The sequence below is a fragment of the Myxocyprinus asiaticus genome, chromosome 23, assembly GCF_019703515.2.
Source record: "Myxocyprinus asiaticus isolate MX2 ecotype Aquarium Trade chromosome 23, UBuf_Myxa_2, whole genome shotgun sequence".
NCBI classification, from domain to species: domain Eukaryota; kingdom Metazoa; phylum Chordata; class Actinopteri; order Cypriniformes; family Catostomidae; genus Myxocyprinus; species Myxocyprinus asiaticus.
Genome location: NC_059366.1, coordinates 17,305,780 through 17,318,982, shown reverse-complemented (window position 1 = coordinate 17,318,982; position 13,203 = coordinate 17,305,780). Strand labels below are relative to the sequence as shown.

Below are 13,203 nucleotides of genomic sequence, written 5' to 3'. Positions count from 1 at the left end.
ATTTTGGTAAAAAGTTGCCTTCATAATATAGTTGAAGCTTGCTTTAGTGCATGCCAGTGTTTTTTGATTGTTTGCTTAAGAGCTAAGAAATACAATAAAACTGTAAATTTTACTTCAAATTTACAGTAGAATTACTTAAAAATATTCTAATTTAAGAGGGTTTTGAACTAGGTGTTTAAAACCAACATACAACACTGCATTTAGCATTTGTGTGAATGGACTTATGACTCCAGATCTTATAGTTACTTATAGATACTGCCCTTGTGACAACTTTCCCCAGCCTTTCCTATAAAGTAATGTTTCGAGGTTGCATTTGAATTTGGCAAATGGTCCAGCTCATGCTGATTTCTCATGGGATGTGGTCCTGAGAAATAACTGATGGGCAAAGTCTGGCAGAGACACTGGTTGCAGTGGAGGGCTTAGGTCATATCGGGTGAGTCAGGCTCCAAATGGCAGGAAAAGAGAGGCAGACTGAAGCCAAATGATCATGTGGTGTCAGTCATGAATCTAACACAGCCACACTGGTTGCAGAGACAGTTTTAATAAGGGTGGTCTGTATATACCACATCATGAGATGTGTGTACCCTATATTTATAGACTGTCCTCACAGCCCATCCAAAATGCATTGAATTACCTTGAATTAAGTGAAATTGAAGAGCTCACTGGTCATTTCATCTCTGTTTTAAAATATAGAAGACAATCGCCAAAGACATGTTCTGGGTAAACTGTATGCACACACAGCAGAATGAAATAGCCTACTGCTATGTTGACTCTCTTCTAGTGGTCGGCTGATTGTTTAAAACTATTTTTTTTTTTTTTTTTTTTTTTTTGGCCATTGCAGATATTAAAGAGGGTTTGTATGGTTCTGGAAATCCTGGAAAAACCATTGAATTTAGAAATTGCTTTCCAGTCCTTGAGATGTCAAGGAAAAACAAGTTAACAGAATATTTCGTTGTTTTCTCATAAATAATTTATTTTCAGCAATACAATTCTGGATCGGAATATAAATCATACCCCGCCAAAATCCAGTGAATCAAATAATCGGCCTATCCCTGTTGTTGCTGCACGTATCATACGTAACGTTAGTTTCTGTTGTAACTACTGCTGGGTCATAAAAAGCAGTGCTATTTTTCGTGGTGGGCTGAGAAAGCACTCATTCATTAGAGTAGCAGTGTATGTGTAATTCCCTGCGTGCTGCAAAAAAGATCGGCCCTGATTCTAGGTACGATCGCCGATCACAGACTTGAGACGATTTAGATCGGTGGCCGATCGATCAATGCACCCCTACACAGGGATTTTTAGTTAATAGGAATCTGTTAATAGAATTTGTGGTCCTGCATTTGAAATCACAAAGAGAGGATGTGTATCCTACATGAAAGGAGGGCTCTCTTATTTGCTTGCCATTCATAATTCTGTAACATAATTACCAGCACATGAATCTTCCCAAGTGACCTCTGACTACAGAAGCCTGACTGTTCTACACTTAAAGACATCACTCTTTCCTCCACACCAACCACAAATATGAAACATCCATTCCTGTCCCAGAGTGTCATCCCGACCGGAGACAGCATTTCTTCATAACATCAGTTCTGATAATCTGTCGCAGTAGCTTGTGTGCTGCTCGCACTAATTGCTCGTGTCTCTCAAGCAGCTCTGTCTGCACATAGCAAGTTTAATTCTCAGTAGGCTCAGGTTTGAAATCACTTATGGTTCAGAGACATTTCTGATGCTCACATGCAGCTGTCTTCCGTCATCATAATGCAGGATGGTTAGAGACAACTACCAAAAAAAAACACTAGCTCAATTATTCAGCAATCTTTTGTTCATTATCGAAAACACATGATTTTATTTGATGAAACGCATAATGTGATTTTAATAGTGAGCGATTCTAAAGGGAGATTCTTGAATGATGATCAAATGGCTGGATGCAAGATTGCCATGCTCCAGTGAGAATCATATCTCAGTGTTGTGTGTTTGTCACAGAGCTGTCTGCTTGTGTGTGTGTGTGTGTGTGTGTGTGTGCTGTTCCCACAGGATTGTGGGTGTGTTAATGAACTGTGTTTTTCAATGTTAACAAAGCTTGTTGAGACTGTTGTCAGGGGCTGTTGGATAGGTACCTTATCACCACACACCCACATACACGCTGTCTCTCATCCACACAAGGCTATAACTCAGTAGATCATAAGTAGCATTGATAGTTGTATGTCAAAATCAACATAAATTTGTATTTATTTTTTTACCCTATTCAATTTTTGTTTTATATATGCCCCTAATTTATTTTTATTTTTGTAAATTGGAGCTGAGACCTAAGATGTATAAACTGTGTTTGTGTTTTCACCAATGGCCCTTGAACCTTGATACAGTCATGAGCCAGGATTGTTATATTGTTTATTTAAGGTCCAGTTAAAGTTGTGCTATGGAACTCTGTGCTCTCTAGTGACATCTATGGTTAAAATTGCAAGCGGAAGAACATTTTACGTCAGTTGTGATTTGCCACTGCTCTTCTGCATGGATGAATTTTATGGTTTGAGTACTCGGAGATGTTTACCTCTGACATCATAACGTGCTATTGTCATGTTGATATTATGTTAGGACTGCAACTAATGATTATTTTGATAATCGACCAATCTACACTCTAAAAAATTGTTTCTACCTATTCGCTGGGTTGAGCATTTTAATCAGAGTTATTTTCTCTGATATGACTGGCATTGACACAGCAGTAGGGGTCCTTGGTTGACTCTGTTAGTGGAAAATTTGACACAGCGCTTGAGTCATTTCATCGCGCTGCTTGTCCTCACGCTGTTCAAACTTCAAAGCCATAACAGTCAAGCGGAGGACGAGTTGACTTTGGGTAGCAGATATGTGAAGGTGAGTAATGTTATTAGTTTTGATAAAAGTATCTTAATATAAGCTAGTGAGAAGAGTGATATTGTTGGATTCATTAGGTAATTTTGCATCGTGGCCGCATTTCCACTTTGGGATTTTTCGTTCATTTTCAAACATTCAGCAGTCCGTCGTCAACTTCTCACTTATAGAAGTGCCAATTTCTCCTGAGTAGTTAATTTTGACCTATTGATATTATACAGGTAGTTTACACTAAATCTTTAAAAAAAATTTGCTCAGGAGTACATACTGTGAATGGTATTGTTATTCTTATTCCCTCATTTAGTCTGGAAACAACATGGTGCAGCCTCTGTGTATAAATGGCTTGCGTGCAGCAGAACCAAGTTGAAGAGTTGTGTGTGTGCGCATTCCATAAAGTGAGTTATTTGTCATTAATATGCACTTATGATTAAGTTGCATGTACGTGAGTTTACGTTCGAGTCAGCGCATTTTTGCTTGTTTCATGCACGTTTGTTTACACGTGCGCCATCAAATTAGAAAATTGTATTGATAGTAGTGTTTGTATGTTACAGTTTTGATTAAATGTTGTCTAATGTGCCAGATATTCTGACTTAAATCACCAGAATTGATGTGAGCTAATGATGATTAATGATGGAGTTGTTATAACTCTGATTGCAAACAATTTCTTGATGTTATTAATTCTTATTTTGACAAATTGACATTTGAAGTCTGTATTGTTTTCCTTTACTTGAATTGCATTGTAAAAAAAAAAAATTCCTCTCTGTTTGTACAGACCACACACCCCGTAGCCTTCATATCCATCATATATGTACTTCATCTGCACATCCAAGCCATCTATGAGTCGGTAAAGTCACTAAAAGGCCAACTGTGTTGGGCTGTGACTGGCCTGCCAGGATGAGTGCTCCCTATCCAACAGTCCTTAAAGGAATAGTTCACCCAAAAATCAAAATTCTCTCATGATTGACTCGCCTTTAAGCCGTCCCAGATGTGTATGTCTTCTCTTCTTCAACAGAACCGAAATGAAGCACATTTCAGCTCTGTATGTCCATGCAATGCAAGTGAATGGGTGCCAACTGTTTGACGGTCCAAAAGTCATATTTAGGCAGCATAAAAGTAATCCACAGGACTCCAGTCGATCAGTTAATGTCTTGTGAAGCAAACTGATAGGTTTGTGTAAGAAACAAATCAATAATTAAAACATTTTTAACTTAAAATTTTTACTTCCGGCCAGTGCTGGGATGCTGTATGAAATGACTGCTATGTGCAGTCTTAAATAGGCTGCTTGATTCCCTGTCCATCATTCATGTCCATTGGGGCTGGAGCGCATGGATTTGAATTCGGGTCATGTTGATGGATTCATTGAGGATGTTCTGCCTTCTGTTGCCCATCTTGGCCTGCTGGAGTTTTGCTGTTGGCCCTCGCCAGTTTCAGTGGAGAGCTCCCTTCTTGTTTGCAGGTTCATGCAATCATCTTTCTTCAGACATGGTTTTATTCTACTCATCTCTGGATTTACGGCATTTGAATTCCTCAGCCCGCCTGTCAGATGGAGTTTATAACTATTGCGCTGCTCTTGGAATTGTGCGTCGCCCCCGGTATGTCCATCGAGGATCATCCCTGCAGATTACAGACTGATTCCTCTGACAACCACCACATACCGGCCATCTGGTCTTCACGCCATCGCCCTCCAACTGGTGAATGTGATGTGAAGTGGGGTGTCAATTTTGATAATCTCAGCTGGCTGAAATGCACATCTTTTATTTCGCAGCAAAACACAGATGTCTCCACTATTAAGATGGCCCTCATTAGGGGCCTGGGTAGCTCAGTGTGTATTGACGCTGACTACTAGCCCTGGAGTCGCGAGTTTGAATCCAGGGTGTGTTGAGTGACTCCAGCCAGGTCTCCTAAGCAACCAAATTGGACCAGTTGCTAGGGAGGGTAGAGTCACATGGAGTAACCTCCTCATGGTCGCAATAATGTGGTTCTTGCTCTCGGCTCAACAAGCCACGTGATAAGATGTGCAGATTGACTGTCTCAGACGTAGAGGCAGCTGAGATTCGTCCTCCACCACCCGGATTGAGGCGAGTCACTACGCCACCACAAGGACTTAGAACGCATTGGGAATTGGGCATTCCAAATTGGAGAAAAAGGGGAGAAAAAAAAAGATGGCCCTCATTAATACACGGTCAATATTGAACAAGACTTTTATTCTGAATGACTTTTTTATAGCACGATCATTGGACTTTTTATTCATCACTGAGACCTGGCTGAATCCTGGCGAACAAATGGCCCTGGGGGGCTCTAACTCCGCTAGGCCGTAACTTTTTAAATTCCCCACAGATTTCAGGACAACGAGGTGGTGTTGCCAATGTTTTTAGAAACTCTAGTTTTCAGGTCCAACTATTAAAGATTGACATCTTGGGTCCTGCTTTCTGTGCACTTGTGTACAGACCTCCCAGATTTAATAAGGACTTCATCCAACAATTTTCAGATTTTCTCTCTGGACTGGTGTCTTGTGGTGATAGCCTCCTGATTCATGGGGATTTTAATATTCACGTGTGCTGTCCATCAAAACCTCTGGTAAATTAATTTATCTCCCTCACTGAATCTTTATATTTTGTACGACATGTCAATGGTCCTACTCACAGTATGGGTCATACATTAGATCTGGTGTTATCTTATGGTCTTTCTGTATCCAACTTAGAGGTCTTAGATATTGGCATTTCTGACCATTATTCAGTGTTTGAGTCTGTATCTACTTGTCCTCTCCCTACTTTTTCTCAGCCCTTACGTCACTCCCTTGTCCATTCACTCGTCTACGACTAATCTTTTTTCTGATTTTAATCTAATGCATTTCACAGATGATTTCTTAGCTGGACTCGACACTGAATCTTTAATAAATGTAATAAATTTAATAAATCTTGTACTTTTACACTTGAAAATGTCGCTCCGCTCAAGTCAAGGAGAATTAAGGGTGTTTCACAGCCTTGGCTAAATGATGTCATCTGCGCTCTCAGACAAGAATGCAGAAAAGCTGAGCGCAAGTGGAAACGAGACAACTTGCAGGTCTCTTATGATATTTTAAAGGAGTGTTTACCAAACTATCAGAGAGCTGTAAAGGATACGAAAGCTAAGTTTTTGTCTACATTAATCTCTGATAATGCAAATCGACCAAAAGTATTGTTTAATGCAATAGATTCTGTTTTAAACCTATCTAGAAGTGCTTTTCTGGACACCACCCAAGCGACCTGTGAAACATTTGTAAACTTTACTCAAAAAATTGAGCAGATTAAAGGTGCGATTGTAGCTTCACAATTTGATCAACCACTAATTCCTTCCCCGTCCAGCTCCCTGACTCACTTTGAACCAGTAACGTCAGCACAGTTAGCAGATGTAGTCTCTAAGATGAAGTGTTCCAGTTACAAGCTGGATATTCTTTCTCCATACCTTCTTAAAGAAGTTTTCATGACTATCATTTCCAGTGTGACAGCTATAATTAACAGCTCATTAGCAAGTGGAGTTGTTCCAAGAAGTTTTAAACATGCAATTCTACATCCTTTGTTTAAAAAAAAAAAAAAAAAAAAAACATTTTTGGGTCCGGCAATACACAACAAGTACAGACCAATCTCCAAACTGTCTTTTATTTCCAAGTTTTTGGAGATAGTTGTTTTTTCGCAGCTCTACTCCTATCTAAATACATTTTACATTTTAGATACATTTCAGTCCCTTGCCCAGCACTGAATCTGCATTGTTGAAGGTCACTAATGATATTTTTCTCTCCATGGATTCAGGTTCACCTGTCGTCTTTATTAGATCTCAATGCCACGTTCGATACTATCGACCATAAAATTCTTATCAATTGTCTTGAATGTATGGTTGGCATCCAGGGTATGGCCCTCCTGTGGTTTTCCTCCTGTCTAAAAGAAAGGATGTTCTCTGTTAATTTAGGTATTTTTTCTTCTATGTCGGCTTAATTACAAAGTGGTGTCCCTCAAGGGTCGATTTTAGGACCCTTGTAATTTTCCCCTGTATATGCTTCCTCTGAGCTCTTTTTCAGAAGTACAGCAGCATATCTTATCACTGTTATGCTGATGAATCACAATTTTATTTCCCAGTGAGTGTAGACAAGAATTGTTAATTTGAGTGCCCTAAATTGCTTCAAAGATATTAAACATAGGCTGGCAATTTATATATATTTTTTTCCAATTGAATGAAACCGAAGTTCTGATTTTGGGTTCCTCCATGTCCTCCTTACCTGGCCTGGTTGCCCAGTTATGTCCTCTGTCATCGAATGTACAAGATCATGTAAGGAGTCTTGGAGTGATTTTGGACTCCTCATTGCTTTTCAGTAAGCAGATCAGTGCTGTTGTCAAGGGGAGCTTTTTCCACCTGAGATCTATCGCTAAAATAAAACATTTTCTTTCCCATAAAGACTTGGAAATTGTGATCCACTCACTTATTACATCAAGGTTAGACTATTGTAACTCTTTGTACATTGGTCTCCCTCAAACTGCATTATCCCGCCTACAGCTGGTTCAAAACACGGCAGCTAGGCTTTTAACAGGGTCAAGAAAGAGACATAACATTTTCCCGGTTTTAGCACCTCTACACTGGCTTCCTGTGAAATTCAGGGTCAATTTTAAAATTCTGATTTATGTCTACAAGGCACTATCTGGTCTCGCGCCCCAATATATCAGTGACCTTCTCCTCCCTTACACTCCCACCAGAGCGCTCAGGTCTTCTGATCAGCTTTTATTTAGGGTTTCTTGTTGCCGCTATAGATCTAAGGGTGACCGTGCCTTTTCTGTGATAGGTCCTAATATATGGAATAGTTTCCCTTTCCATGTGAGGTCAGCTTCATCACTAGCCATTTTTAATTCTTCTTTAAAAACGTAATTCTGTAGCTTTTGAATAGATCATTGAATAGTTTGAAATGAATAAATACATGATGCTGTATTTAAATGTTTTTATTTTATTATGTTTTATATTTAACTTTAAATCAGTCTGTTTTATATATATATTTTTCAATGTGCTCTATAAATAAAGGTTGATTTGACTTGAACTCTCATGTGACGTTCGTTCCTCTGTTTTATACAAAGTGCGTGCTTCCAACTTCTTGCACGAATGCACCATTGCGCTTACGTGATGCATCGACTGCTAGAAGAAGGTTTTTTTATTTTTATAAAGTTAATAACATTTTAATTTTGTATTTATTTTTTACACAAACCTATCGATTTGCTTCAGAAGGTATTCATTGATCGACTGGAGTGTGGATTACTTTTATGCTGCCTAAATATGCCTTTTGGACCATTAAACAGCCAGCAGCCTGATGGCACCCATTTACTTGCACTGTATGAATAAACTGAGCTGAAATGTGCTTAAAATCTTAATTTTGGTTCTGCTAAGGAAGGAAAGACATACACATCTGGGATGGCTCGAAGGTGAGTCAATCATGAGAGAATTTTCATTTTTAGGTGAACTATTCCTTTAAAGAGCTAACCCTAACTTTTGATAGTCCATCCAATCAACCTGCAAAAACAGAGACAGTGAGCCGAAACCCTTCACCTTCATCACACTTATGCCATCTCAGATTTGTATGACTTTCTTCTGCAGACAAAAACAAAGATTTTAAGAAAATATTTCAGCTCTGTAGGTCCATACAAAAAGTTGAGACCAAAATTTTGAAGCTCCAGTGTATAAGCAATGAATATGATATGTGTGGGTGAGAAACAGATCAATATTTAAGCCCTTTTTTTACTATCTATCTTCACTTAATACACTTCTTTTTGTTATGGTGATTCGCATTCTTTGTGTATATATCGGCAGAGAGGAGAATTTATAGTAAAAAATACTTAAATATTGATCTGTTTCTCACCCACACCTATCATATTGCTTCTGAAGATATAGATTTAACCACTCGAGACATATGGATTACTTTTATGCTCCTTTATCTGCATTTTGGAGCTTCAAAATTTTTCATTTTGAAGACCCACAGAGCTGAAATATGCTTCTAAAAATCTTTGTATGTGTTCCGAAATAAAGTCATACACATTTGGGATGGCATGAGGATGAGTATATGACGAGAGATTTTTTTTATTTTTTTTTTATTTGGGGAGAGCTATAACTTTAAATGAATAAATGTGTGTGTATATCCATGTATGTATGTATTTCTATTTATTTATTTGGAACTTTGTGATTTTTTATTTTTTTTATTTTTTTTTAATAAAATAAAATTGCGCTTGTGCTTAATTCACGGACTGATGACCGGACGTTCTCCTTTAGGATTTTCTGGTAGTGAGCAGAATTTCTTTCCCTCAATTATTGCAAGTCACCCTGGCCCCGAAGCAGCAAAGCATCCCCACACCATCACACTACCACCGCCATGTTTGACTGTAGGTATGATGTTCTTTTTGTGGAATTCTGTTTGATTTACGCCTGATGTAACGGGACCCCGTCTTCCAAACAGTTCCACTTTCGACTCATCAGTCCACAGAACATCCTCCCAAAAGGTTTTATCATGAAGGTGTGTTTTGGCTAAATTCAGACAAGCCTTTTTTTCTTCTGAGTTAGTGGTTTTCGCCCGAGTTAGTAGTGGTTTTCACCTTGCCACTCTTCCATGGATGGCATTTTTGCCCAGTGTCTTTCTGATAGTGGAGTCATGAACAGTGACCTTTATTGATGTGAGAGAGGCCTGCAGTTCCTTGGATGTTGTCCTTGGCATTTTTGTGACTTTCTGGATATGTCGTTGTGCTCTTGGAGGAATTTTGGAAGGTCGGCCACTTCTGGGAAGGCTCACTACTGTGCCAAGTTTTCTCCATTTGGAGATAATTGCTCTCATTGCAGTTCTTTGGAGTCCCAGCGCCTTTAAAATAGCTTTGTAGCCCTTCCCATACTGATGTATTTCAATCACCTTTTTCCTCATCATTTCTGGAATTTGTCACGACCTTGGCATAGTGTGCTACTGGGTTAGACCTTTTAGCCAACTTCATGCTGCTGAAAAAGTTCTATTTAGGTGTTGATTTGATTGAACAGGGCTGGCAGTAATCAGGCCTGGGTGTATCTAGTCAGGCTAAACCCCATTATGAATGCAGTTTCATAGATTTGGGGATTTAGTAACTAAGGGTGCAAATACTTTTTCACACAGGCCCAGGTGATATTGGATAACTCCTTTGCTTCAATAAATAACATTATCATTTAAAAACTGTGTTTTGTATTTATTCAGATTGCTTTTGTTTTATGATAGATTTTGTTTGATTTTTTTAAAACAACTTAGTATGAGATATATGCAAAAACAGAAGGAATCAGGATGGGGGCAAATACTTTTCCACAGCACTATATATTATGATTCACTACATTGTGAGCCATCATGTTATAACCTAACTGCAGCAAGAGCGCACGCGTGCGACAGTGTATCAACTGGGAGAATTTTGAAACTCTCTCGTGCCGTTTTTCACGTGACTCATATAAACTGCTCTGACCGCATATGCCAGTTTCGGAGTGTGTGCTTATTTATACAACCCGCTTTCTTATTATTTGAACTTTAATAAAGGATGCATTAAAGATATAACACCGGGGTGTTTCCTTTTTAGATTCTCTGATTCTCAAGTTTTGCTCAAGCGGAACGGCAGGTACGGCTCTGCTTTATTTCACGTCAAGACGACACTGGTTCTGTATTTACTTAATTTGTATTTTTGTATTATAATTCCTCATACTTTGCTATCTACATCACCTTAATCTGTTTGGAGTGTGACTCTGGACTGTGAGCTGTTCTTTCTTCCTCTCCTCAATCAAACGCGAGCTGAAGTGCTGCTCTCCTGTGTCATCATTAGCGTTTCAAATTATCTCATGTTGCGTTAAATGAGATCAAACAACTATTCAAAAATGGAAATCTTTGTCGACAATTTTTTATTATCGATGTTGTCGATAACATCGACTAATCGTTTCAGCCCTAATTAAGTTATTAGTTTAAACATTTATAAACAAGGTATTACTTACTTTGAGGAAGATGAACAACACTCTTAATTACGTATTTAAATATGATTACTCAAGTGTTTTTTTCCACTACACATTAATGTTTGTATTGTACTACACCTATCAATTTAAAGGTGCACTAAGTAACTTTGTGCTATCTTGGACTTAGATTGACACCTAGTGGCTTGGATGCAGCATCATTTAAAATCAATAGTTTTCAGTTTCAGATGCCATTGTACAAATTTAGTTTTCACTGTCAGCCACGATTATTTTAATCAATGAGTGAAAGTGTCCAATAACAGTGCAGTAACTGATATTAAGCTAGGAGTATTCGGCTGGTCATGTGATTCTAACATGGCAGCCCCCATGTGTGGACCCTCTCCATGTAGAATAAAGCAGCTTTTATAAGGTTACTGATATGACTGGAGTCTTCATTTTAATGTGAGTGGTCATGATTTCCTACATATTGCAAAATTACAATTCATGTCTTTAGGAGTTAAAGGAAAAAATGACTGAGTGCACCTTTAAGAGGTGAAATTCATGATACTGCTGATATGAGTTCAGTTGAAGATATTTTTATATTGATATATCTACAGCCTCAGAGGACAATGCAAGTGAACCTTAATACTACAATAGTATGCCTATGCACTTCAAACAAAAAGACTGTAATATAAAAATGCAAAATGAGGCTTCAGTAATGATGGGGATTAAGTAAACTTTATTGACCATGAGAATGGTATGCAGAATTATGCAATATAACAATTACAATAATAAACATTCAGTCGTTTATTTGGAATTAGTTATAATAGAGAGATGTTACACACTAAACAAATGAATATACGTTCCTGTGCTGTGAAACTGGTACATCATAAACGTGAGCATACATTCATGGGGATCTTGTACCTATAGTGGCTTTTAGATGCAATTTTAAATTATGTACTCAGTTTAAACAGACTGTAAAAGGACAATGGAATGTGACAACAACTTTGTGCATTTCTGTGACTGGGGTAAAAGAAATAAGAAAACAGCGGCACACACATACTTCGAAACTGCAGCAATTTTATTAAATACTCGGAAGTCATGAATATTAGTCAACATGTTACAGTAACTTCACCTGAAAAAATCTGTAAATACATCGCGATCGGTAAACACAGGGGTTATGTCCGATTCATTAAAGCATGACAACCAATGTAAGCTTCAACAACACTACCAGAAAACATATCCAATTTTGCCAAACTGTTAAAAGCAGAAATGAAAAATCCTTTAGGAGAATGATTTCACGCCGCAGCTTAACAGCTGTTGCACTCGCTTCTGCGTCTCAGACACTCATGCGTGTCGCGCCACAGCCGGAGCTTACGGACATGAAGTAAACATGCAAGGAGGAATGGTGCATACCTGCTGTTTCGCATCAAATCTGACCCAACAGCTCTAAATAAAATTATCATTGTCGGCTTACCGAAGTAAAATGGGGTAAGACAAGGACAGGGTTTTGATCATGGATTTTTTTATGTACTCCCTCAATAATGAACTTTTGTTAATTATAACCAAAGGAAGCGCACATAGTGCAGCTTTAAACTCTTACTGAATGCAATTAAACTCACCCAGCATGTCATCTGAAGCTGCATTTGGGCTGTTACACTGTTTCATGACATGTGCTTTTTGGTGTGTGTTTTAGCAGCTGTTTTTTGCATTTTTTAGTAATGTTGCATTTCTGTCATGTACAGGCTAATGGGGCCCTCTGGCTACTTCTCTGACGGGCCAGGAAACTACAAATACAAGACCAAGTGCACCTGGCTCATTGAAGGACAGTGAGTATTGCTCTATATTGTCATTCTCTATTTCAGATTAAAGGTCTGCATCACATTGAAGCCCAAACCCGGCTTGTAAATGTGATTGTTAACCCTACTGTAAAATTTTAAGGCCGAACCCAAAATTGCTCACTGTCTTTATGTCCTCTTACATCGTGTCCTAACCAGACGCGAGGTGATAAGATTCCAGCGACAAGCAATCTGTATGTCCACACCAGGCACAACACATCACTGCAATGTTCATAAACTAAAATTAGGATTATTGACAAAAAAAATGTAGAAAACAGAGCAATCACACATGGAACAGTATGTTTATTGAACGCAACTCATTTTCTCACATAAGCGCCGTAACGCTTTATACGGCAAGCCCCAATGGGACAAATACACAATCATACACATACACAGGGAAAAGTTACTTTATGAATCACATTCTTATTCAGTCTGTTATGATTGTTTATGTTCACGTGGTACTCCTGTTGTTATTTCACCGATCTCCACGTGACAGGGAAGTGGAGAGAAAGTTAGAATGAGCTGGTATGTCTCCCTCTGCCATTCTGAAAGT

General features: G+C 38.5%; 1 protein-coding gene across 3 annotated transcripts in view; it reads left to right on the top strand.

Moving 5' to 3' along the window:
* LOC127414220 (attractin-like) overlaps positions 1-13,203 on the top strand; it is a 110,217-nt gene that overhangs the window by 3,125 nt on the left and 93,889 nt on the right. For all 3 annotated transcript variants that reach the window (XR_007892764.1, XM_051652087.1, XM_051652086.1), the window contains exon 2: positions 12,558-12,641. Coding sequence is in view for 2 of the 3 variants with exons in the window: in XM_051652087.1 (XP_051508047.1) it covers positions 12,558-12,641 (84 nt within the window). In the remaining variant the exon portion in view is untranslated. The remainder of the gene's footprint in view (positions 1-12,557; positions 12,642-13,203) is intronic.